This window comes from Periplaneta americana, chromosome 7 (genome assembly GCF_040183065.1).
Source record: "Periplaneta americana isolate PAMFEO1 chromosome 7, P.americana_PAMFEO1_priV1, whole genome shotgun sequence".
Lineage (NCBI taxonomy): Eukaryota > Metazoa > Arthropoda > Insecta > Blattodea > Blattidae > Periplaneta > Periplaneta americana.
The window spans coordinates 20,756,100-20,781,152 of NC_091123.1; the positions used below are offsets into that span (position 1 = coordinate 20,756,100).

General features: G+C 36.5%; 1 protein-coding gene across 2 annotated transcripts in view; it reads right to left on the reverse strand.

The window, feature by feature from the left end:
* Positions 1–3,847: 3,847 nt before the first annotated feature.
* Positions 3,848–25,053, reverse strand: part of Unr (cold shock domain-containing Unr) — a 40,845-nt gene continuing 19,639 nt past the window's right edge. For both annotated transcript variants that reach the window (XM_069830387.1, XM_069830386.1), the window contains exons 7-13: positions 23,966–24,227; positions 22,143–22,319; positions 21,725–21,853; positions 19,228–19,436; positions 12,972–13,381; positions 9,185–9,353; positions 3,848–6,197 (exon numbers count right to left, since the gene is read on the reverse strand). In XM_069830387.1, the coding sequence (XP_069686488.1) occupies positions 6,023–6,197; positions 9,185–9,353; positions 12,972–13,381; positions 19,228–19,436; positions 21,725–21,853; positions 22,143–22,319; positions 23,966–24,227 (1,531 nt within the window). In that variant the 3' untranslated portion in view covers positions 3,848–6,022. The remainder of the gene's footprint in view (positions 6,198–9,184; positions 9,354–12,971; positions 13,382–19,227; positions 19,437–21,724; positions 21,854–22,142; positions 22,320–23,965; positions 24,228–25,053) is intronic.

Consider the following 25,053-nt stretch of genomic DNA (forward strand, 5'->3'; position numbering starts at 1 on the left):
TATTTCAAAAACTTGGAAAGTGATTTGGTTCTGAATTTTCAGCTCGAATTAATATCAGTGCAAAATAATGTTTTTTTTTTATTAAAATTTCACGGAATTTACGAAAGTTCAAATATTTTCAACCACACTTTCTAAAAATTAACTAAAGTGCTCTTATACCCCTTTGCTTCTGACACTCTCAATTGTTTTGATTTGTATGGTACAGAACGAAAATCTTACGAAGAAACTGGCACTGCAAATCACAGCCCCATCTCTCGGCATTGGAGGGAAGTTATGAAGCACCAGTAAACACCCAACTATGCTGTATAGTCTTCAAATGCTGTTTCAGCTTTATAAGTTTTTGTCACACGTTTTTTCTCAATACCCTCATTAAAACATATGAAATTTTACTCTATCTGTACACATACAGACACTAAAATCTAGTCTGAAACCCTGGGCTCCAGTATTTATCGATACATGTTACTCTACAGACATATTTAACTTCGAATTCACTGTAGAAAACAATACTGCTAAAACAATGAAATAACTTTATGTTTGCTATCTCTTTTAATTTTAATTGAGCTCTCAACAGAATGAATCTGAAGCCATGATCTTCAGTGTGCCGGCTCACACATTTACAATAGTCAACGCAAACCACACAACAAAGATTCAATTAAGTATTGGTAGGCCTACAATAGTTCTACTCGGACACAAGTATTGAACCGCATAATCCACAAATACCTAACCAAAAAGGAACATCAGGATCCTCTCAGAGCACTGGGAGCGGCGTCAGGAGGAGGCAAGCTGCACGAGAGCTGGGAGTTCGACTCCGGAGCCTCATACACTACAGACACTCTGGTGGTTCACTGCTTGCATCCGGAGCTACAGGAAACATGCTCGATCTCGCCAACAAGACACTTTGGACTGGATACGTTTTTCAGTATATTACTGAACATGAATAAGACTCACAGGAAGATTTGAAAGCAATCAGCTGTTCACAGATTTAAACTTCTGTTCGGCTTTTACTTGGAGGGACTAAGGAAATCAAGGACCTCGGAGACCTAACTTCAGACTTCCCAAAGCAGAATCCTACTGCTAGCATATTCAATGAACATTACTTTCTATGTGTGTAATGATTTTTATAAACTTCGTTTCCTTTTAATGCTTTAATATTATTGTCTTTAATTGATATACTGTCTTTAAAATGTGGTAGGTAACTGAGATGTACGATGAAAGGGTAATGGAACGGAGAAAAATTCTCTCCGGCGCCGAATTTGAACCCGGGTTTTCAGCTCTATGTGCTGATGCTTTATCCACTAAGCCACACCGGATACAACCCCGGCGTCGGACAGAATTGTCTCTGATTGAGTTCCAACTCTTGGGTTCCCTCTAGTGGCCGCCCTCTGCACTATGTCATCGTATGATGACGCAGAATATCTGCATGGAAATATCATATGTACCTCGGTACATTGAAATAATATATGATATGCGTAAATCACGAAGTGATTTAAGACGGCGCTTATTCCGTCGTATCCCAGCCAACTAGTCACTCATAACGAGTGCACCTCAGCACATGTGTGGACTTCGGTCCTATGTTCATAGACATCTATGACGTAGTGCAGAGGGCGGCCACTAGAGGGAACCCAAGAGTTGGAACTCAATCAGAGGCAATTCTGTCCGACGCCGGGGTTGTATCCGGTATGGCTTAGTGGATAAAGCATCTGCACGTAGAGCTGAAAACCCGGGTTCAAATCCCGGCGCCGGAGAGAAATTTTCTCCGTTCCATTACTCTTTCATCGTATGATGACGCAGAATAACTGCATGGAAATATCATATGTACTTCGGTACATTGAAATAATAATTGAGATGTAGTTAATTTCTAGCTTATTATTGCAGTCCAGACTAAATAATTTGTATTGATTGTGTTTTATAAATTAATACAGGTTCATTAACCTTTAAAAAAAAATTAATCTGAATATATTTCAATTCTACAACGTGAACAAAATGAAAACTGATATCACATACAGCAAAGCTAATCAAGAAGAGCCAGTGACTTAGTTCCAGTGTTCAGTATCAAAATCAGGGGCGAATGCTAGTCACGAAAGTTAAGGTACGATCACACGTTGCTACTTTTGCAGCGCTACTTTTATACTGCAACTGCAAAAGTTGCGTGTCGTGTTCACACGTAAGCCAAAAGTAGCGCGCTGCACGCTACTTTTCGTGCTGCGCAACCCGAGTGCTGCAAAAGTTGCAACTGGAGGTTGCGAGTCTGTTCACACGCAAGGCACTACTTTTGCAGCCGCAGTCATGCTGCAGGTTTCCATCTGCGTGTTGACCTCTCAATATACATTTTGTGGTTATGTTCGCATTATTAAGAAACTCATGCGAAAGCTTCCTTATCTATTATTTGCTTTTCTGTCGCATCTAGTATTCAGAAATTGACATTATTTTTACTATAAAGCTTTTAAAAAACGCCTATATACTTAAATGATAACCAACAGTATATTCACGTAATCAATGTTGGCAACCCTCCTGTTTGGAACTACGCTACAGAAAATTTAAAAAATGAATTATATCGTCACCAATTGTGCTCAGACTGTGTTGTGTATTTAATAACTGTTACAAATAATTTATTTTCATTACATTTAACATTAAAATATATCCAAGCAATAAAAGTATCATTGGCACATTTGGGTGGTAACACTGGTTGCAACCGCAGCAAAAGTTTCAACAAAACCGATATCAGAAATGCTGCGGCTGCAACCCTGAGAACCCTGTTCAGACGTCGCTACTTTTAAGCTGCGCGCAGCATGGAAAAGTAGCGGGCAGCAGGTTCGGCAGCCACTACTTTTCGGGTTGCACCGTTGTTCACACGTCGCAGTACAAGAGTTGCGCAGTTTTTTGTACTGCTTCGCTGCAAAAGTAGCGACGTGTGATCGTACCTTTAGGCTTGCTCTTTTATTCATAGAGGAAGATGGGAGGATATAATAATTCATAATTAATAAAAATAATCAGACCCATATAAATAATTTATTTTATAATTATGAAATCATTATGAGTCATGGATCATATTCGCTTATCAGATGTAGAAGTTCGATATAGTATAACAAACATGGCCAACAAAACAGTTTATTTATTTTTTTCGACCCTGCCAACCAATGCATATTGTTGTATTGAGCTGCACAGAACGAGCGCACATATTCTCTATAAGGTCTGTCTTCTCTTGAATAGTCCTTCGGGAAAATGGATTTAATAATAAGGTTTCAATAACACACAATTCCGAACTCATTGCAATACTTCAAATTAATGTTTAAGAATTAATAACACATGCAGCAGCTAACACATGCATTCCGCTCATACACTTACATTGCACTCGCAAATCACAGCACATTCCCGCTGTCTGTGTAACGTTAAATAGTCGTTGGTGTAGCTCTTGGACCAGAGCTTCAAACAACACAAAACAGAAGCATGTGCGCCTAGGACGGACTAAGGAGGAAGGCACTTCGCGCACATCATATTCTCGCTATTTCTACGTCTTTCCTGTAGCTCCGAGAAACGAGCAAGCATTGCGATACTTGCGGTGTGCAACCTGCAGATGATATTACGCCTATACAGTATTCCAAAAATCAAGATAAATTTTAATGTACGTAATCCCATTTTGAGAAATACACATTCTACGAAAATATTGGGCTTGCGCAGCAAGCATAGCATGCCCTGAGAAATCGCCCCTGATCAAAATCACCAATATTCTAGGATATGTTTGTCCCTAAAATATCTGACAGGATCGAAAACCAATGAACCTCACCAAGGATAATTTAAGGGACAGCAGAGAAAGGAATTCTGAAAGCAGGAATCATAAAATGTAGTATTATCTTGTCCAATTCATTCATGTATATTTTTCTTTTTTTTACATTTTTCCTGTAAGTGAAATTAAATACAATGAGAAGAAAAATGACAGCACATGATTAACAAAAAGAAAGAAAAAAAAATAACTGCAAAGCAGTACCCACAGCAACCAATGTAAATTAAAAAGTTTATATTTTAACTGTACCACAGGAAAATTAATGTGATGCTAGCTTTTAGCTAATCTCCACGTCTTCAGACCCTTGCTCGCACATTTTCATTCTTATTGCATCAATCTATAGGAGATTACAAAGTGTCTTACTGGAATTTTCTGGCATGCCATGCCTCGGATTTTTAATTAACTCCAGACGCGGCATTCGTAAGACATGAATGCAGTGTTGTCAATTGAATTCTGTATAAATATACAATATACCAGCATAAAGGGCCCCTTAGTACCACCAAAACATGCACACAACACACATACTCAAGCATACTGTGCCCAATGTATCACACAAAATCCTGTTGCATACAAAGACTAAATTAAAAAACATTAAATCTACCTTATTTTTTATCATGACTATTTACTCGTATATGTTCATATGACTTGTGGGGCAGTGAGATTTTATGATTACACTAACATGACAGGAAGTTTACATTTTGACTGTATGTTAGCAACCTTCCCTTATCCACCACTGGTATCATGATGTCGTTCAATATCATTCAGACTGTTACCCTTCACAAACTGCGCTAAAAATTATTCATCCAAGCCAAGTCCCCAAAAAATTACTATCACAGAAGAGACAAGAAAAAGGTATTCAATGTTTACAGCAAAGTTGAGGAGATACTTCAGATATTATATATTTAAAGCATAAGTTCAAATAACATTATCTCCTTAGAAAAAATCTCATGGACACATGCCTTCATCGTATTACTGAGGGTAAGAAAGTTTGAGACACACTTAAAAATTGTCCTATTGATATTTTCAATTCATTGTCCAGGTAGTTGTAAAGCAGTTAACTCTAACATCTACGTACACGATGCCTTTTAGGTTCGATAGTGCAAACAAGGTAGTGATAGTCTCAGTGTTTGCAGAAACTCTGTCTCAGTCTTCACAAGGTCCAAAACAAAAGGTATTAACTGCATGTTCAATACCGTATGCGAAGGGCCTTGAACAAAAAAAAAAAAATTTAAATGTTTAGGTCAATGCTTTTAAATGTCGGCGATTATCAATATTGTAATTCTCAACATTAACAAGAAACCAAAACCACTATATATATATATATATATTTCTAGTACATTACACATCATAGTTCATTTGGTAAAAATACATTCATTGAGATAATAGGCAGGAAATGCATCACTCTAATATATTTCTTATTTAAAACCTTCTTTTATAGATTTCTGGTTGTTGTGGGTACCGGTATCAATAGTCAAGCCTTCCAACCCCTCTGTTGAAGGGGCGAGGACCTGGTTCAGACTTCCAAAGACTTAATACGCACTGCAGAAAACATCCACAGTGGCAGAGGACTACATGTAACAAATAATGCAAGTTTAAACCCATGGAGCCTCTAATTTAATGTTCCCTGCTTTTATACCTGGACTGCAGGACTTTAAATATACCTCACTGATCCACAGAGTCTATTTCTAGGTGTGATGCCCCTCCCTCCCTCCTGTATATGACAGTACACAATCTCGTAAATTATACAGTATTTAGTTTATGCCATTATACACCCAATACAGTACTTCAACGTGTTCAGTAATCAATTCCTTCTTTATTATTTAAGGTTAATATGTATTTTTCTCTTAGACTTTTTTTATGTATCTTTTCAACATAGGTATAAGAACAGTAAGTATGTTAACACAGAAATCGCATATGCTACAGTAATACTTAAAGACTGTTTTATCCTTATGCTTTATAGAAGTCTTTTTTGTCCTCATTTCATTTACAAGACTTACAAACTCTGTGAGGAACTGAAAATGGGATTTAAGCCAAATGCATTATTATCTGAAGAGAAAACGAAACCACTTATATATTAGCGATACTTTCATTATGGACTGCAAGGCAATAGGTCAGTCTTTGAGAACTGACTCGTCAGTTCACTACGCCAAGACCACCCCTGCCCAATTTTCAAAGCAAGAAATAAAGTGAATTAGACTAAGGAGGCTAGGTACCCTGCTCCGAACAACAATCGTCACCATACTACTCGGCCACGGAGCCTGGGGCACGAGGCTGGCGCATGTCTGCATCGAAACCTTTGGTCCCATCTGGGCCCCTTGGTTGCCGCACCACTGTGAGCTTGGGTCCTGTTTCTTCCAGGGAGATTGTTCGTAACCGGCTGATCAGTCGCTCTGGACGCTCTTGTCGCGGAGCATCACTGCAAAACAAATTGTCCACATTAAGCCTCGTCTTCAGTGATAAACATTTTAAGGCGTGTCTCCACTATTAAACATTTAACAACAACATGTTAAATATAACATGTTGAATTTAACATATATATGGACATTTCAAGTCTCAATTGACTTAACATGTTAACTAAGTATGTTGAATTTAACACTTTTAACATGTTGGCGTGTTTTCCAGCAGAAATGGAAAACATGTCAAGTCAATTCATTTGCTTGTGCAGCGTCGGTACTGTTCGGCAAAGTTCGTACAGTTTCCATAGCAACAACTATAAGTTCCGATTTTGTGGCGCGTATCTTGATCATTTTTATACTATCATTGGTCCTTGGTGTTAGCTGTAAGTTGTTCGAAGTAATGGAGTGGACGAAAGAAAATACATTAGAATAAAATTAATGCAGTGATGGAAAGATCTTGTTTGTGGGATGTGTCTGCAAAAGAATACACGGGCAAAACTAAGAAGGCCGACTGTTTCAGAGAAGTGGAATTATTATTTAATTGTTCTCGAGAATACAATAGAGTTTTCGCACTCTCGTCGTATGCTGAACGTTAATGCTATGTTGACGTCAGTAATGGTCGTATTTGGTGATGTATGTTAATGTTCGTAAAACTTCGGAAAGAATAATTATACAATATTACCCACTCCTTTAACATCTATCATGTCGTAGGTCCCATGATAATCAAACGCGCTGTAATTTTTTTAATTGAGATGAAATGGCTACTCTTAAATTGTGTATTTCTTTGATGTAACAGGAAGTATTTTTGCAGCACTATATTAAAATCGTGTTTTTGAATCCAAATCGTTACTGTATTCAACTTTAAGCTCGTTTAGAATGTATCCTGCATAGTGTCTTTTATTAAGATATTGCCGCATCCACATTCTCATTTTCTTCCTTTTCAAAGCCTTGTAACAAGCAATAGAGGCAATTACAAAAGTCAGATCATCATCTGAGTCCATTGTCCAAGGTTTGAAAATAAGACACTATCTATATTAAAATCTCAAGACTTTATGGTGGACTACGCAAAGAAAGTCAAGTTTGACATGTTTAACAGTGTGGACAAAGTGTTAAATGAAATTAGCATTAACATGTCCAATCAACACGTTGGGATGTTAACAGTAAACAATTTAACATTTAACATGTTGTTGTTAAATGTTTAATAGTGGAGACGCGCCTTAACAACAACATGTTAAATGTTAAACTGTTTACTGTTAACATCTCAACATATTGATTTCATTTAACACTTTGTACACACTGTTAAACATGTTAAACTTGACTTTCTTTGCATAGTCCACCATAAACAGTCTATCAGATTTTAGTGTAGGTAGTGCCTTATTTTCAGACGTTGGACAGTGGACTCAGATGATTTGGCTTTTGTAATTGTCTCTATTGATTGCTACAAGGAAGAAAATGAGAATGTGGGTGTGGCAATATCTTAGTAAAAGACACAATGCAGAAAACATTCTAAACGAGCTTAAAGTAGAAGATTGATTTGGATTCAAAAACTTTCTGATAATGCCAGAACACGACTTTAATATATTGCTGCTAAAAATACTTTCTGTTATATCAAAGAAAGACACAATTAAGAGCAGCCATTTCACCTCAATTAAAAAAATTACAATGTGACTGACTATCATGGGAGGAGTCACAACATGATAAATATTAAAGGAGCGAGTAATATCATAATGATTCTTTCTGAAGTTTTACAAAAGTTAACTGTCACCAAATACATCCATTACTGACGCCAACATAGCATTAACGTTTAGCGTATGACGAGGGTGCAAAAAATCCCTATTGTATTCTGGAGAATAATAATTCCAGTTTTCTAAAACAGTCGACCTTCTTTGTTTTGTCTCTGTATTCTTTTGCAGAGACATCCCACAAACAAGGCCTTTCCATCAGTGTTTTAATCAATTTTATTCTAACGTATTCTAACGTATTTTCTTTCGTCTAGTATGGAAACTGTAGGAACTTTACCAAACTGTACAGTCACTGCACGATCAAGTGAACTGACATATTTTCCATTGCTGCTGGAAAACACCCCAACATGTTAAAAGTGTTAACTTCAACATACTCAGTCAACATGTTAAGTCAATTAAGACTTGAAATGTCCATAAACATGTTAAATTCAACTTGTTATATTTAACATGTTGCTAAATGTTTATCAGTGGAGACGAGACTTTATGTTTACATCAAATCAACACAGTGATCATACATGAAAAGTGCAGTTTTTTGTGGCAGAAATGCTCGTCAGTGTCATTCTGAGCTATGAGAAGCATTGGGTGATAGTGTGTTGAAACATCCTCCCTATTCGCCTGATCTCATTCCACGATTAAAGAAGCCACTATGTGGAAAGCAGTTTGCAAATAGGGAGGACATCTCAACAGCATTTAAATGAGAGCTGGTATGCACAGACGAATTGCACACAGCCGCTGGTATTCAACGTCTGCATATCATTGGCAATGTTAAAATGTTATGTTTTATTTAACAACGCTCGCAACTGCAGAGGTTATATCAGCATCGCCGGATGTGCCGGAATTTTGTCCCGCAGGAGTTCTTTTACATGCCAGTAAAACTACTGACATGAGCCTGTCGCATTTAAGCACACTTAAATGCCATCGACCTGACCCGGGATCGAACTCGCAACCTTAGGCATAGAAGGCCAGCATCATTTGGCAAAGATGTGTGGAAGCCTTGGGGGATTATTTTGAAGGGTGTTACCTGTGAGTAATGTACTCTGTTTCCTTTTGTGCATAATTAAACAATGATTTCTATTTATGCATTTTTCAATTTTCCTTACCCAATGCCTTCTGCACCCGGACTCAATTTGGTACTAGCATTGCAAAGCACATTCCACTGACCTTCAATCGCATATATTCCTGCAACTTTATTGGCTGATATAATATAGTTGCCATGACTTATGAAATGACCCTCATACATATGTGGAATTGACTTCAGAAGTTACCTGACTTTGGTGACACTGCAAGCAGAAGACTTTCCAGTACGTTGATTGGTAACAAGGACGAACTCCACTTGGTCACCTGGCTGCAGACTCACATTATCCTTCACTTCGGATGTGTGGAAGAACAATTTCTTTCCTTCATCCACTTCGTAGGTTAGGAAACCGAACAAACCTTTAAGATAAAATAAACATAGAGTTAGGAAGGTATGCAACAAGCAAGAACTCACATTTCTGATGAGTTCAGAGTTTCCTAAAATACAAGCAGTTTATTATACTGGGTGAATCAAAGGAATCTCAAAACTTAGAATGACTATATACAAGTAGTACAGAAGGTAAGACCAGCGAATTGGGATTATAAAGAATGGACACTGAGCGAATTTTCCTGTGTTTTGTGTCTGTGTGCGCCAGCGGATAGTTCCACTTTCAAGCGCTAGAGGTAGTGTAATCAAGCATACGCTAACATAATAATTGAGAATAGAGTTGAGACACAGGATCCAAACATTGCCTACCTCATTGCATAATCCAGTAACGCTTTGCTTCAAATAAATTCAAGTTAACAGCTTTTCCTTATTTCTCAGTGACAAACTAGTTGTAATAATAATATTTTATATTTCAGATATCATAAATTATATTATAAAATAATATAATACATTATAAAATTAAGTATCGAATTCGTTTAATATTTGTATATAATATAATATAGGTATATGGTTTTACTTCTCGTAAGAGTTTTGTTTTACCATTTTCAGTGCTATCAAATCATTACATATTTTAAATGTTGTTGGGGTCAACGTCTCAACTCTCATTATAAAGGAACTCTAGAGTCTAGACATTACAGTTAATGAAGGATTTATTATTTTATGGATCCAATTTATTTTATTTGAGTATATAATGTACCTAGATGTATTAATTATATGTGTTATATTTCCGCTGTGTCGACTGCTAGCTGGTGTGATGTCAGCGCCAACTCTAGGGAGAAAGCAGAATCTGACGCTCTAGCTGGCTTGAAGGCCATTGAAATCGGTCCGGCTATATCAAAGGTACCGACACGAAGTGTCCATTCTTTATAATCCCTATTCGCTGGTAAGACCAACAGAGAAAATACTCAAATGGAATAGTTAATATTACCTTCACCACCATGCATTGATTATAGAGAGGCTCTGTTAAATAATCTAAAGAAAAATGAAGCCACACCACATTAGGTGAACTGAAAGCTACAGCATTTAAACCTATTCACACTCTATATCCAGAGAAAGATTGGCTACATATTTACACTGATAGTAGCTTCATTGCCAGATGCAAGGCACTAGACAATAACACTGATAGTTCCCTGTATGATAAAGAAGACAGTACTGGAGCAGAACTCCACTGTAGTCTATTTCTTACTGCTCTGCATCATACTACCCCATCCTACTTCATCTCTTCCAAATAACGGTTTCTAAGACTGTAAACTTTCCTATTTTTCGTTCCTCCTAACTTCAGTAGATTCCCTTAGGTGGCGAAATCCTCTCTTTCTCTCGACTTCTTACTATTACCGAATTTACCAGCATAATAGATTTTTTTCTTCAATTTTTATAACAAAAACTAGGGTGCATTCTTTATGCGAGGGGGAAAAAAAAAACTTATTAAGGGTGTGTCAGCTCGAATGCTGAAATAATCGATAGAATATGTCAAATGCTGAAATAATCGATAGAATATGTCAAATGCTGAAATAATCTGTAGAATATGTAATGATATATGGGCCATGACTAATTTATATATCAACTGCATTGCACTTAAGACAATCGATAGTTAGCAGCAGTTTTATAAACAGATAACTTGTAACAATGAATACAGCGACAATAAGACAAGACACTTTATTGTTATTAACACTAGCCTTACGTCATTCACTGATACCATGCATTGTTGTTTAAAAACCTGAATTTAAACATAAGCAGTGCATCCAATCTTACGCCTTTCGATATTATTAAAAAGATCTTTGTCTAAAATGAGATGCATTTATTATGCAGGGATTTTTTTTTAAATTTTAACGCAAAAATTCGGGGGTGCATCCATTACGTGGGCAAATATGGTATTACATAAGCTCCCTTCTTTCATCTTTTCTTGTAAGTATCCCATTGAAGATGCCCAAATTTCACCTGCTGTTCGCATGCAACTGACCCTGGTCATTCATTGCCCTCTTCAAGCCCTGCACGTACAAGTCAAGGGCCCCAGGTTCAAATTCCAGTCGTTTCACTCTGAATATGGGGCGCTCAGAGCACAAGGGAATCAAGTCACAAAAATAAACTTTTCAGAAAATTGGACTCAAAGTCTTTTATGTATAGTTAATTACTCATTAAAGATGAGTGTGATTTTAAACATCTGCACCATTGCAAAGATTGTGAAGATATGAATCTTTTATGCTCTGAAAGTAGCCTCATCTAAGGTATGTATGTACAGATGAAATATCTTCCAAATGATCAAAAGTGCACTTGATTCTCTTGTGCTCTGAACGCCCCATCTATACCTTGTGTTCAGAAAGCCTGTGGTCCAGGCAACACAGGGGTTTTCTCTCTGGGTACTTCAGTTCCCCTGTGACATCCCAATAATTCTCCATCATTACCACCATATCATAATTCATTAGAAGTGTAATGTAGACCCACCAACTACGGTGTACTCTGGACAGTCTCTGAGAGCTAAGGCCCAATTATATAAAACTCCCTGACTAAAGATCAACTTTGATCGAAGATCGGAAAGTGAAACGAGTTCAGACACTTCTATTATATAAAACTTTCCTGCGATCAAATTACCTTGGTTCAAATGCAATCTAAGTTCACGTGAAAAGGATTTGGCAACATTGCATAAACAGGTGAAGTATGTGATACACAGGCCATGTTGTACAGGTTTGCTCAGTGTTGCCAATATAGCGACTTTAACTCTTTTTCAACGACAATTTCTTTTAACTTTCATAGTACTTAAATAGGGATTTAGCGACCTTTTTAGCACCCCATAGTGACAAAATTTAATGTTTCTTTGTTGATAATGAGAAATCTAGCGACTTTCCAACTACTTTTTGGCAACTTTCCGTACACTCTGTTGGAGACATTGGTTTGTTTTGTGCATTGTAAATAATGGCGGACAATAGGAAGGTTGACCGTTCTCCAAATTGTTATCATGTTATGGTGTTTGATACTGCTAAACACAATAAAGCTTCATAAAACGACAATTTTCGTTTAGTAATACAGATAATTGAAAATTTATGAATGTATCTATCATATCCATTAATGAAATTAATGGATATAAACATAATATGATTATAGGTTATGTTATTTGATACTGCTGAACACGATAAAGCCTTATAAAATATAAGAATGTTTGTGTATTAAGGTAAGAAATTGCAAAAAAATATATATATAAATGTACCCACCATATCTATTAATATTAAAATAATGGTTATTCTTTTTGCATAATCTGCCACTCGTATATTTCAAACAGAAAAGAAATAACTGAACTTGGATCATGTAACTTAATCGGAGAAATTTCTTCAGTCAAAGTTGACTTTAGTTTGAGACAAATTAATCTCAGATTAGACTTTATACAACACAAAATTCCAAGTTCAGCTAGAACGAGGATCAATTTAACCTCTGATCTAAGATTAAATGGTTTATACACTCGGCCCTAAGTGATCTACACTTCTCGGCATTAGTGACATCTATGAGCCTTGCTCATAGAATAGGCAAGTTAAGGGCCCAACTAATGACTAAAAAAAAAAGTTTTGAAGAGGTGTTTAATACGAAAACAGACAACGAACCTTTCACTGCATCAACAGTCGCTCTCCTCTTCTTGCGAACAGCCAAGATATTTGTTGCTCTATTTTCAGAGTCCACCTGGAAGGTGACAGGATCTCCGGCCTGTAGCAGTTCTCTCTTGTTCGCTAGCCCAGTTATGCCGAATTCGTATTCTGCACCCTTCTCCTCTCCCTCCACTGTGTTGACCTGCACGAGACCTGCGTACTGAGTCTGGTCGGGGTTCACACTGCGCAAGGGTCTCACTACAGTTCCTTCTAGGACTGGTCCTGCCGCAGCAGGCAACTCAATCGTTCCCTTTGGAAGCACACGCACGTTCTCGGCAGACAGACAGCTGCCCGACGAGCCCCGTGTGCCCAGGTTGTACTCCACCTCCACTCCCAACTCCAAGCTGCTTGCCTCTCCCTCGAAGTTGCTGGAAAGCGTAGAGAGCAGCAAAATAAGCAGAACAGCAAAGATACCAGTGTTACAACTATATACAGTGGAGCTTCGATTATTATTGTTTTTGACTATCATCGTTTCTACCAACAGATGTTCCTTATTTCATACCATTACATTAGATTATCGTCGAAATTCTAATAATCATACATTTCTCCTGGATGTAGCACAATGTCGAGCATCCAAATGTTTCATTTTGTAGGTCCATTCTCCTTGATATTTATGCAACCTACCAGTTGTTAATTTCAATATCAAAATCAGCAAACAAAACTGGCATCCCATTGTAATGTGTGACTCAGTGTTTACTGAATTTTACAGCACTTACAATGGATTTAGCCATTTTAGTAGTGACAGGCAAAATATGAAATTTCATGTTCTAAATCAGGCATGCCCAGCCAGGACAAATCTAGCCTTGAATAGAGGTGCAACAGTGATGTAGAATCTCAGAATATCAAGCAGGCACATGCATAAAAGATATTCTACGTCACTGTTGCTCCTCGTTTGAAGGCTAGAACTGCCCTGGCTGGGCATGCCTGTTCTAAACCATTTCTCTTAGCAGTATGGGAACAAGGATTTTCACTGTTTACGATGTATAGAATGTGATTAATGTCGAACAATTTTCATATATCATAATGATTTGGTTACATTTTTATATATCATAAAAATCTTACTATTTTGCACAATTTTTTCCCATCTGTTTATATTTCTAACTATTATTGAACCGGGATTTTCAGACATTATAAGGAGACAATAGAGATGCTTTACACACTAGAAAAATTCAAACCATCCTTTCCACCAACATTCCAGGATTCCCCAAGACAAGTGAGATCTCAAAGTTCCCCTTCATAGTCACTGAACTCGTACTATCAACGAATTCGAGAAGCCAAAATAAAACAAGCGGTTCCTATCCCAGCTTTGCTCATTCTTTTGAATCCAGTGAAAGTCTTTTCAGTGTTTCAATGTCTATGTATATGCGTGTAAATTAATGTTCTAAATGTGTTTCTTAAGCATCAGTTTTGCTCTCTAAGAAATTAGTTTCCTCTTTTTGGAACTTCATGGGTTTTTCATTATACAAAACAATATTAACTGCAAAAGATGGAATTTTTTGACAGAAAACACAGGGTTTGATGACATTGAAAAACTGTTTAATTATGCAGATTTATTGTATTTTATTTGGTAACTTTTTTTTTAGCAGTTACTTGACACATTAGATAGAACTAGTCTCTAAAGGCTTATTTTGTAAATAATGATGTAAACTTGCTCCAAATGGTTTAAGAATGAGAATATTTTACCGACGAAATATTTATTTCATATTTTGGCAAAATTTTCTTCATATTGTGCCAGCCTCTAGTGAATAGATAGAATTTTTTAAAATAAATTTTCACTGAAACATGGATATAAATAGTTTAATTATCAATGTTTCGATAAATGTCGCAGTTTTGTGGAATGAACTAACAACAATAAATTATCAAAGCTCCTCTATACAGTAAAACTATTTATGTGAATATTACTTAATTCAAAGGAGGGGTGGTATCAGTAGGAGAAATTCAGAGGATTAGTGCCATCTTACATAGTATGCTGTCCTTGATATACTGCATATTAAGGTACGGTCACACATCGCTACTTTTGCAGCGCTACTTTTATACTGCAGCTGCAAAAGTTGCGTGTCGTGTTCACACGTAAGCCAAAAGTAGCGTGCTGCATGCTACTTTTCGTGCTGCGCAATCCGAGTGCTGCAAAAGTTGCAACTGGAGGTTGCGAGTCTGTTCACACACAAGGCGCTACTTTTGCAGCCGCAGTCATGCTGCAGGTTTCCATCTCTGTGTTGACTTCTCAATATACATTTTGTGGTTATGTTCGCATTATTAAGAAACTCATGTGAAAGCTTCCTTATCTATTATTTGCTTTTCTGTCGTATCTAGTATTCAGAAATTGACATTATTTTTACTATAAAGCTTTTAAAAATGCCTATATACTTAAATGATAACCAACAGTATATTCACATAATCAATGTTGGCAACCCTCCTGTTAGGAACTACGCTACGGAAAATTTAAAAAATGAATTATATCGTCAGCAATTATGCTCAGATTGTGTTGTGTATTTAATAACTGTTACAAATAATTTATTTTCATCACATTTAACATTAAAATATATCCAAACAATAAAAGTATCATTGGCACATTCGGGTGGTAACACTGGTTGCAACCGCAGCAAAAGTTTCAACAAAACCGATATCAAAAATGCTGCGGCTGCAACCCTGAGAACCCTGTTCACACGTCGCTACTTTTAAGCTGCGCGCAGCATGGAAAAGTAGCGGGGAGCAGGTTCGGCAGCCGCTACTTTTCGGGTTGCACCGTTGTTCACACGTCACAGTACAAGAGTTGCGCAGTTTTTCGTACTGCAGCACTGCAAAAGTAGCGACGTATGACTGTACCTTAATGTTTCATTTCGTAGATCCATCCTCCTTGTTATTTATGCAACCTGCCAGTTAATTTCAATATCAAATCAGCAAACAAAACTGGCATTCCATCAGCGTTTATCGAATTTTACAGCACTTACAATGGATTTAGTCATTATAGTAGTGACAGGCAAAATATGAAATTTCGGGGGCAGATCTAGCTTTCAATAGAGGTGCAACAGTGACGTAGAATCTCAGAATATCAAGCAGGCACATGCATAAAAGATATTCTACGTCACTATTGCTCCTTGTTTGAAGGCTAGAACTGCCCTGGCTGGGCATGCCTGTTCTAAACCATTTCTCTTAGCAGTATGGGAACAAGAATTTTCACTATTTACGATGTATAGAATGTGATTAATGCCGAAAAATTTTCATATATCATAATGATTTCATTAAATTTTTACATATCATAAAAATCTTACTATTTTGCACAATTTTTCCCCTTCTGTTTATATTTCTAACTATTACTGAACCGGACTTTTCAGACATTATAAGGAGACAATAGAGATGCTCTCCAGGAAAACACTAGAGAAATTCAAACCACTCTTTCCACCAACATTCCAAGATTCCCAAGGACAAGTGAGATCTCAAAATTCCCCTTCATAGTCACTGAACTCGTGCTATCAACAATTCGAGAAGCCAAAACAAAACAAGCGGTTCCCATCCCAACTTTGCTCATTCTTTTGAATCCAGTGAAAGTCTTTTCAGTGTTTCAATGTCTATGTATATGCGTGTAAATTAATGTTCTAAATGTGTTTCTTAAGCATCAGTTTTGCTCTCTAAGAAATTAATTTCCTCTTTTTGGAATTTCATGGATTTTTCATTATACAAAAAATATTAACTGCAAACGATGGAATTTTTTGACAGAAAACACAGGGTTTGATGATGTTGAAAAACTGTTTAATTATGCACATTTACTGTATTTTATTTGGTAAGTTTTTTTTTTAGCAGTTACTTGACACACTACATATAACTAGTCTCTAAAGGCTTATTTTGTAAATAATGATATAAACTTGCTCCAAATGGTTTAAGAATGAGAATATTTTACCGACGAAATATTTACTTCATATTTTGGCAAAATTTTCTTCATATTGTGCCAGCCTCTAGTGAATAGATAAATTTTTAAAAATAAATTTTCACTGAAACATGGATACAAATAGTTTAATTATCAATGTTTCGATAAATGTCGCAGTTTTGTGGAATGAACTAACAACAATAAATTATCAAAGCTCCTCTATACAGTAAAAACTATTTATGTGAATATTACTTAATTCAAAGGAGAGATGGTATCAGCAGGGGAAATTCAGAGCCACCTTACATAGTATGCTGTCCTTGATATATATATATCATGTGGTATGCAATGTGACAGTTTGCCTTGCATAGAGTAATCGAGAACAGTTTGGTTCTATACACATGAAATGTGTAGATGTTAGGTGCCTGTTAACATGGCTAATGTTATTCCGAATCTGTCCAAAGGTGACTAGCAAACAGTGATTCAATTCTTAACCACAAAAGGTTCTGGGCCACTCATCTTACAGCTCTGATTTGTCACCATGTGACTTTCATTTGTTTGGGTTCCTTAAAGAAATCTCTAAGAGTGCAAGACTTGGCACAAATGATGAATACAAATAAATAATAGATATATTAACAATGAGAATCACTCTATGCTGTACACATATATGCAGTATATACAGGATCCGGCAAGAAAGATATGACGGTTTTTTTAAATGAGACAACACAGTTGTATTTTAATGTAAGTTGGTTTTTATTCCCTTATCGAAAAGAGCCATTATTGCCATTTACTGATGCAAAATGACAAAATTACGTATTTACTTACTGGCTTTTAAGGAACCTGGAGGTTCATTGCCACCCTCACATAAGCCTGCCATTGGTCCCTATCCTGGGCAAGATTAATCCATTCTCTATCATCATATCCCACCTCCCTCAAATCCATTTTAATATTATCTTCCCATCTATGTCTCGGCCTCCCTAAAGGTCTTTTTCCCTCCGGCCTCCCAACTAACACTCTATATGCATTTCTGGATTCGCCCATACGTGCTATATGCCCTGCCCATCTCAAACGTCTGGATTTAATGTTCCTAATTATGTCAGGTGAAGAATACAATGCGTGCAGTTCTGTGTTGTGCAACTTTCTCCATTCTCCTGTAACTTCATCCCTCTTAGCCCCAAATATTTTCCTAAGCACCTTATTCTCAAACACCCTTAACCTATGTTCCTCTCTCAGAGTGAGAGTCCAAGTTTCACAACCATACGGAACAACCGGTAATATAACTGTTTTATAAATTCTAACTTTCAGATTTTTCGACAGCAGACTGGATGATAAAAGCTTTTCAACCGAATAATAACAGGCATTTCCCATATTTATTCTGAGTTTAATTTCCTCCCGAGAATCATTTATATTTGTTACTGTTGCTCCCAGATATTTGAACTTCTCCGCCTCTTCAAAAGATAAATTTCCAATTTTTATAATTCCACTTCGTACAATATTCTGGTAACGAGACATAATCATATACTTTGTCTTTTCGGGATTTACTTCCAAACCTATCTCTTTACTTGCTTCCAGTATAATTCCCGTGTTTTCCCTAATCGTTTGTGGATTTTCTCCTAACATATTCACGTCATCCGCATAGACAAGCAGCTGATGTAACCCGTTCAATTAGGTTTTGAAAATTACATCCTCCAAATGACGTCCATTTTTTCTAATGCACTCATGGAGCCTGACTCTGAAGTGCATGGCCCTGCCTACCGTGTCCTGTGATATCGTATAACCTTGGTCTTTCTGTTGACTTACATCTTGATGCTGAAGAAGTCGTTCTGAAATTGTTTACTCACAATAAAACTGTGTTATGGCTGGGAACATGTCGACCCACACTGAAATGTTGTCGGAACCTACACTGCCTAAGAACTACTGAATTATTTGTTTTGAAAAACACATCTCCATGACAAACACTTGATGTGATGCGTTCCACAGATGCATCACAACTGAAATGGCATCAATAATGATGTTCACTCACTATCCTCCTGCCGCTGAGTGACTGTCTTAACCACAGTTACTGCCAACCTAAAAACGTCAGATCTTTTTGCCAGACCCTGTACAAGAGTGGGGGGAAATCTTTCATCTCTGGCTGAGTAAAAAATTAATATTCTACAAACCAGAGCAAAGCTTTCATACGAAGGAGAATCCCATCCTACTGGTACATTTGAATCCTGTAAGGAAGGAAGAAAAGTATGAGGAAAGGAAAGTTCGTAAGGGATGCAATGACAGAGAAAATCTAAGGGTCAGGGAGAGGAGCATTAAAATATATTACGGAAACAATTAAATATTTAACAATGCTGGACATACCTGAAATGGAAGAAAACTTCTCTGTCGTGAGCAACAGTCTCAATAAAGCCAAAGCCATCCTTGAGCGCAGCAATGAAACCCTGGCACAGAGGAAGGCTGCTGGAGCGACCCATCCCATTCTTTGTAGGGTTCTGGTTTTTACTCACTACCTGCACATCCACTGCCAGCAGCTCCTTGCTTCGCTTCACTTGGCAGATGTCGAATTCAACCTACACCAAAAGTGAACACAATATTAAGATCACATTCGTGTACACACATTTGCACACTACTCTATTACCAATTAAACTAATCTCTTCTTTGCTGACTGTGCTAAGATGCAAAGAGTAGAGGAAAGGAGCAGTGGCGTGAAGGGGGGAGGGTACGGGGGGGGGGATTTTTTTTGACAGTATATTAACCCAATGTAATCACCAGTAGAGGTGATTACATGTTACCCATGATGTCATTTTGTGTGCCCTGTAACAAGACTACTAAAATAAAATTTTATTATTACTTTTGGCCTCACACTTTCTGATGAGTATATAATTTAATAGGCAACCCAGCAATCTATGAATGTTTGACTAAATGGCCAAACAAAGGAAGTAAAAAATTAAATGATAAACGATATTTGAAGCAAAAATATTATTACATATAGAACAGTTATATTACTGGTTGTTCTTTAGGATTGTGAAACTTGGACTCTCACTTTGAGAGAGGAACATACAGACGTGGACAAATTATTAACAAAATTGACGATTTTTATGATAATTCTGTTTACAAAATTTGACTTTTCAATTTAGACTACAGTTGACAATTTTGCATATTTCCATCATTACAGTAGACAGAAATATGCAAAAATGTCAACTGTAGTTTAAATTGAAGAGTCAAGTTTTGTAAAAATATATAATAAAAATCTTCAATTTTGCTAATAATTTGTAAATTAGCAAAAATGTCAACTGCATTGAAGAGTCAAATTTTGTGAAAATATAAAACAAAAATCTTCAGTTTTGCTAATAATTTGGAAATATCCAAAATGTCAACTGTAGTCCAAATTGAAGAATCGAATTTTGTAAAAATATACAATAAAAACCTTCAGTTTTGCTAATAATTTGTCAATATGCAAAAATATCCAATGTAGTCCAAATTGAGGAGTTAAATTTTGAAAAATATACAATACAAATCTTCAATTTGGCAAATTATTTGGAAATATACAAAAATGTCAACTGTAGTCTAAATTGAAAAATCATATTTTGTAAAAATATATAATAAAAATCTTCAATTTTGCTAATAATTTGTCCACATCTGTAGGTTAAGGGTGTTTGAGAATAAGGTTCTTAGGAAAATATTTGGGGCTAAGAGGGATGAAATTACAGGAGAATGGAGAAATTTACACAACACAGAACTGCACGCATTGTATTCTTCACCTGACATAATTAGGACCATAAAATCCAGACGTTTGAAATGGACAGGACATGTAGCACGTATGGGCGAATCCAGAAATGCATATAGAGTGTTAGTTGGGAGACCGAAGGAAAAAAGACCTTTAGGGAGGCCGAGACGTAGATGGGAAGATAATATTAAAATGGATTTGAGGGGGGTGGGATATGATGATAGAGAATGGATTAATCTTGCTCAGGATAGGGACCAATGGTAGACTTATGTGAGGGCGGCAATGAACCTCCGGGTTCCTTAAAAGCCAGTAAGTAAGTATAGAAATCAGAGGAAATGACTTATCCCGAGTATCATTAGGAGAAAATCTATATGAACAGTACCATGGAGATTATTTTGGTTAGTAAAATTAAATATTTAAGCTGTATTACGGAGACAGCGAAAAATGATATATAAAAAAAATACGTAAGTATAAAATTTTTCCATGCAGCAAAAATAAAGCCTAATTAGAATTACAATACTATGTAATCAGATTAGGCCTAATTTGAGTATGGCAAGAAATCAAATCAATGGATATAAATTTAGTGAACAAAATTAAAAATGAGAGCAGTGATGAGATAATGAGGCATGAAATGTTCTGTAATTTAAACAGATTATGTTCATTAAGTGATTAAAGAGAAATTACAAATCTTAATGGCACAAGAAGAATACGTAACAGTTAACTTCAGGGAGGAACAGATGGGTTTAGCAAGATGGAGTTAAGAATTTGGAGATAAGGAACGGAAGAGGAAATGTCAAAAAATATATATGTCTATTCTGCAGACAAAATGAGGATGCAATGCATATACTATTATGTTGACCTGAAAATGATAATGTAAGGAAAATATTTATTGAAGATCTAATTCTAAAACTAAATTTAAGAGTAGCTTATGGGAAATTACGTAGATAAGTAAAAGAAAGAAACTTGAAGAAATTAAGAAAATTTTTATATAGTACAGTAGAGAAAAAATGGGAACAGAGTGCTAAGTTTTGAGCATATTCATGATAATAAGGTCTAGTTATGTAAGGCAAAAGGTGCCATTTTTAAACTTAAACCATAGTCTCCATGTAGTCTCAGTATTACAGTACTCACCTTATCACCAACTCGAGGGAGATTCTTTGGATCACAATCTTTGGAGTAGAAGAAAATAGTTTTCTTTGTGCCATTGACCTGATAGTTGATTATTCCAGATTCTGCAGACTTTTCACCATTTCCTGGAGACTAAAAGAAAAAGACAGAAAAATTTTGTAACAATATAAACTTCTAAACTATGCAACATCATCATGTTGTGATCTCTGAGCTCTGAACGTGGTTTGTCCATTTTAATTTCTCTGATCTGTTTCCAGTATATTTTATTCAATTATCCCACTACTTGCTTTTCTTGGAAAAGTTTCTTTCCAAAGTAAATTTGTTTTAGTATTCAGAATTTACCAAGCTGATTGAATCAAAACACATCTAACACATGCTAAACTTAATATACAGTCACTTCCAAATATTTAGAATTTAGTACCTGGTTTCCACTTTTGGTGGGACTGCGAGATCCCCAACCACCTGGTGGAGGAGGTGCTTCTTTTCCAACAATACCGGTGACATTTTTCTCTGTAACAGTTTCAAATTGAACTGTCCCTTGCGGGAGGTGTTTGATACGGATTGCACTTTGACGATTACTAGAGAATGACGACTGATCCTGAAAAGATAAAAAAAAATCATCGCTATAATACCTCAATATCATACAGCCTGTTTAAACAACAGAAGATGAAGATAACTGAAAGGAACAAATTATGATGGTACAAGATGTAGATATAGGATAATTAAAATCATAAAATCATGATCACTAAAGTGAGACAAGCCCTTGGTGGCAGTATGGAATGAGGTGGTGTGATTAGACATGATTATTCTATATAGAAGGTTTTTCATACACCAAGTACCATTTACCCTCTGTCGATTTTTGGGAATTTTTCGATGTAACATTAGCAGAAATGTGACAGGACTTCCGTGATGTGGAGTCAACACAACATCACCCAAGACATCACATACTATAATAATGGACACAAATCCATACTCTAAGTCAAATTCTGGTTTCCACGACAGCTGTACCTTACTTTGTATACATCACCATTGATAAAGTGTGATTAATTAATATAAATAAATAAATCAATCAATCATTGAACCTTATATGTAACATACTGTATTTACCCACGTAATGGCTGCCCCTGGATAATGGACGCACCTCAATTTTTCGCGTTAAAAAAAATCCCCATGTAATAGATGCATACAGGAATGTGAATTTGTGATAAGTGATAGCAGTGATGCTGAACCTGACCTGACTGAGGTACGGCTAATGTTAATAATAACAAAGTGTCTTGTCTTATTGTTGCTGTATTCATTGTTACAAATTATCATCTGTTTATACAACTGCTGCTAACTATCGATCGTCTTAAGTGCGACACAATCGATATATAAATTAGTCGTGGCTCATATATCGTTACATATTCTATTGATTATTTCAGCATTCTAGCTAATGTACTTTAATACGTGTTTTTTTTTCATTAAATTTTTTTTTCTTGCATAAAAGACACACCCTGGTTTTTTCTTATAAAACTCGAAAAAAAAAAAAGTGCATCTATTATGCGGGTAAGTACGGTATTTATCATTTATATAGAAATAAACATTCTGAGCTGTAGCATCGTGGTATATAGAAACAGCCTAGGACCCACATTATGGAATTTGTGATAGTTTGAATCATCATGGGGAAGGAATTTTCTCGAGAAATTTTGAACAGTGTATGGGACTGGTGCCTTTCCAGCATTGTGATGAATTTGGGGAGCTATGATAGGTGACAAAATCCACTTACAGAAACGGCTGTAACAGTTGGATAGATCATGCTGACCACATAATACCTCTATTCGGTTGAATGATTATTCACCTCTGCTGAGGCATGTGGATGTGAGGCCAGCAGCTGGCTGGTCGACCCTGGCCCTTCATGGGCTGTCACGCCACGAATTTCAATAAAAATAATCACTAGATATTGTCCTTGGTGGTCTGCCAGTTATCATGCTTGCTATTAAATTCAACATTCGTGGATTCAAACCAAGTTCAAGGTGATGGATTTAAAGGGCGAGAAATTTTCCTAAGCATAGCTTCTCCCAGTATGTTCCCTGCTTTCTTTACTAGACAACATCTTGAAAACTAGTGACAAAACTGGAAACAAAAGTAGACACAAAAAAGGATACAATAATGAAGGTTCAAGTATTTGAGGAACTTGAAAGGAAATCACAAATATTTTAGGTTGAATGCTATGACCCACAGAAGAAAAGCTGAGATTTCACTCACCTGTACGACAGTGAATTCCACCTCATCTCCAACACAAATCTCGCGATCCACATCCAGAACTTCATTGAAATGAAAGAAAAGGCGTGTATCTCGATCTGTGCATCGAAGGAACCCGAATCCCTCTTTCAGTGCTGCCACCACACCCTGCTCCCTACGTTCACCAGACATTTGGAATGAGTCATCCAGCAGAGCGATGCTTGTGGCTCTCCGCAGCTGGTCTCGTCTATCAGTTGCAATTTGGAACTGCACCCAGTCTCCGTGTCTGCACATTAATGAGTATGCAGTTCCTTAATTAACACTTGCCTTAAATGACAGAGGTTGCTTGGAGTCAATAATGTAAGAAAATTGCTGCAATGTGCAAAAAAAGATGGGGGATATAGAGAGAGAGGAAACTGGGAAAGATGAGTGAGATGCAAAGAGAGGACAGAGAGAGAGGGGGAGAGAAAAACTGATTTACATAGTTTATATTCAATAACAACAAATCAATTTAACCAGAAATGGTGCATGAGAACTGTAACTTTTAGTAAAAAATTACGGAGTCTTTATTTGAAATCAAAACTTTTTTTTAAAAATATGTTACTCCTTACATCTTGTATCTGTGATTTTCTGAACCTTATTTTCCAAATATTTTTCTGTTCACATTACAGTAGAATCTCTTTTACAAATTATCCCTTCTCTCGCATTTCCATTTTTATTTTATTTTCAATGTAAACAGATTTTTTTGCGAAGTTGTGTAAATAAAACAGCAGAATGGAACAATGACAAAACGATGGCTGGTGACTTGAGCAAAGTTACTGTTCCAGCAAAAATTCAGAAGGAAGTGCTTAAACAAAGATGGGTATGCTTATACTTTCACACAGGGAGACGTCAATGACCATGATATATATATATTTGTAATCTGGGAGTGTTGTTTCATTCAACAATTATACTATATTTCCGGCAGCCAATCACATTGCAGGTCGGCTACATTTAAACGTGTGCGTCTTGTGATTTGCTGATGATGACATTATGCATTTCCTAAGGCTCGATAAATACTTAATATAAACTCCCGCCATTTTGGCTCTTTCGTTCGCATTTGCAGAAAGCAC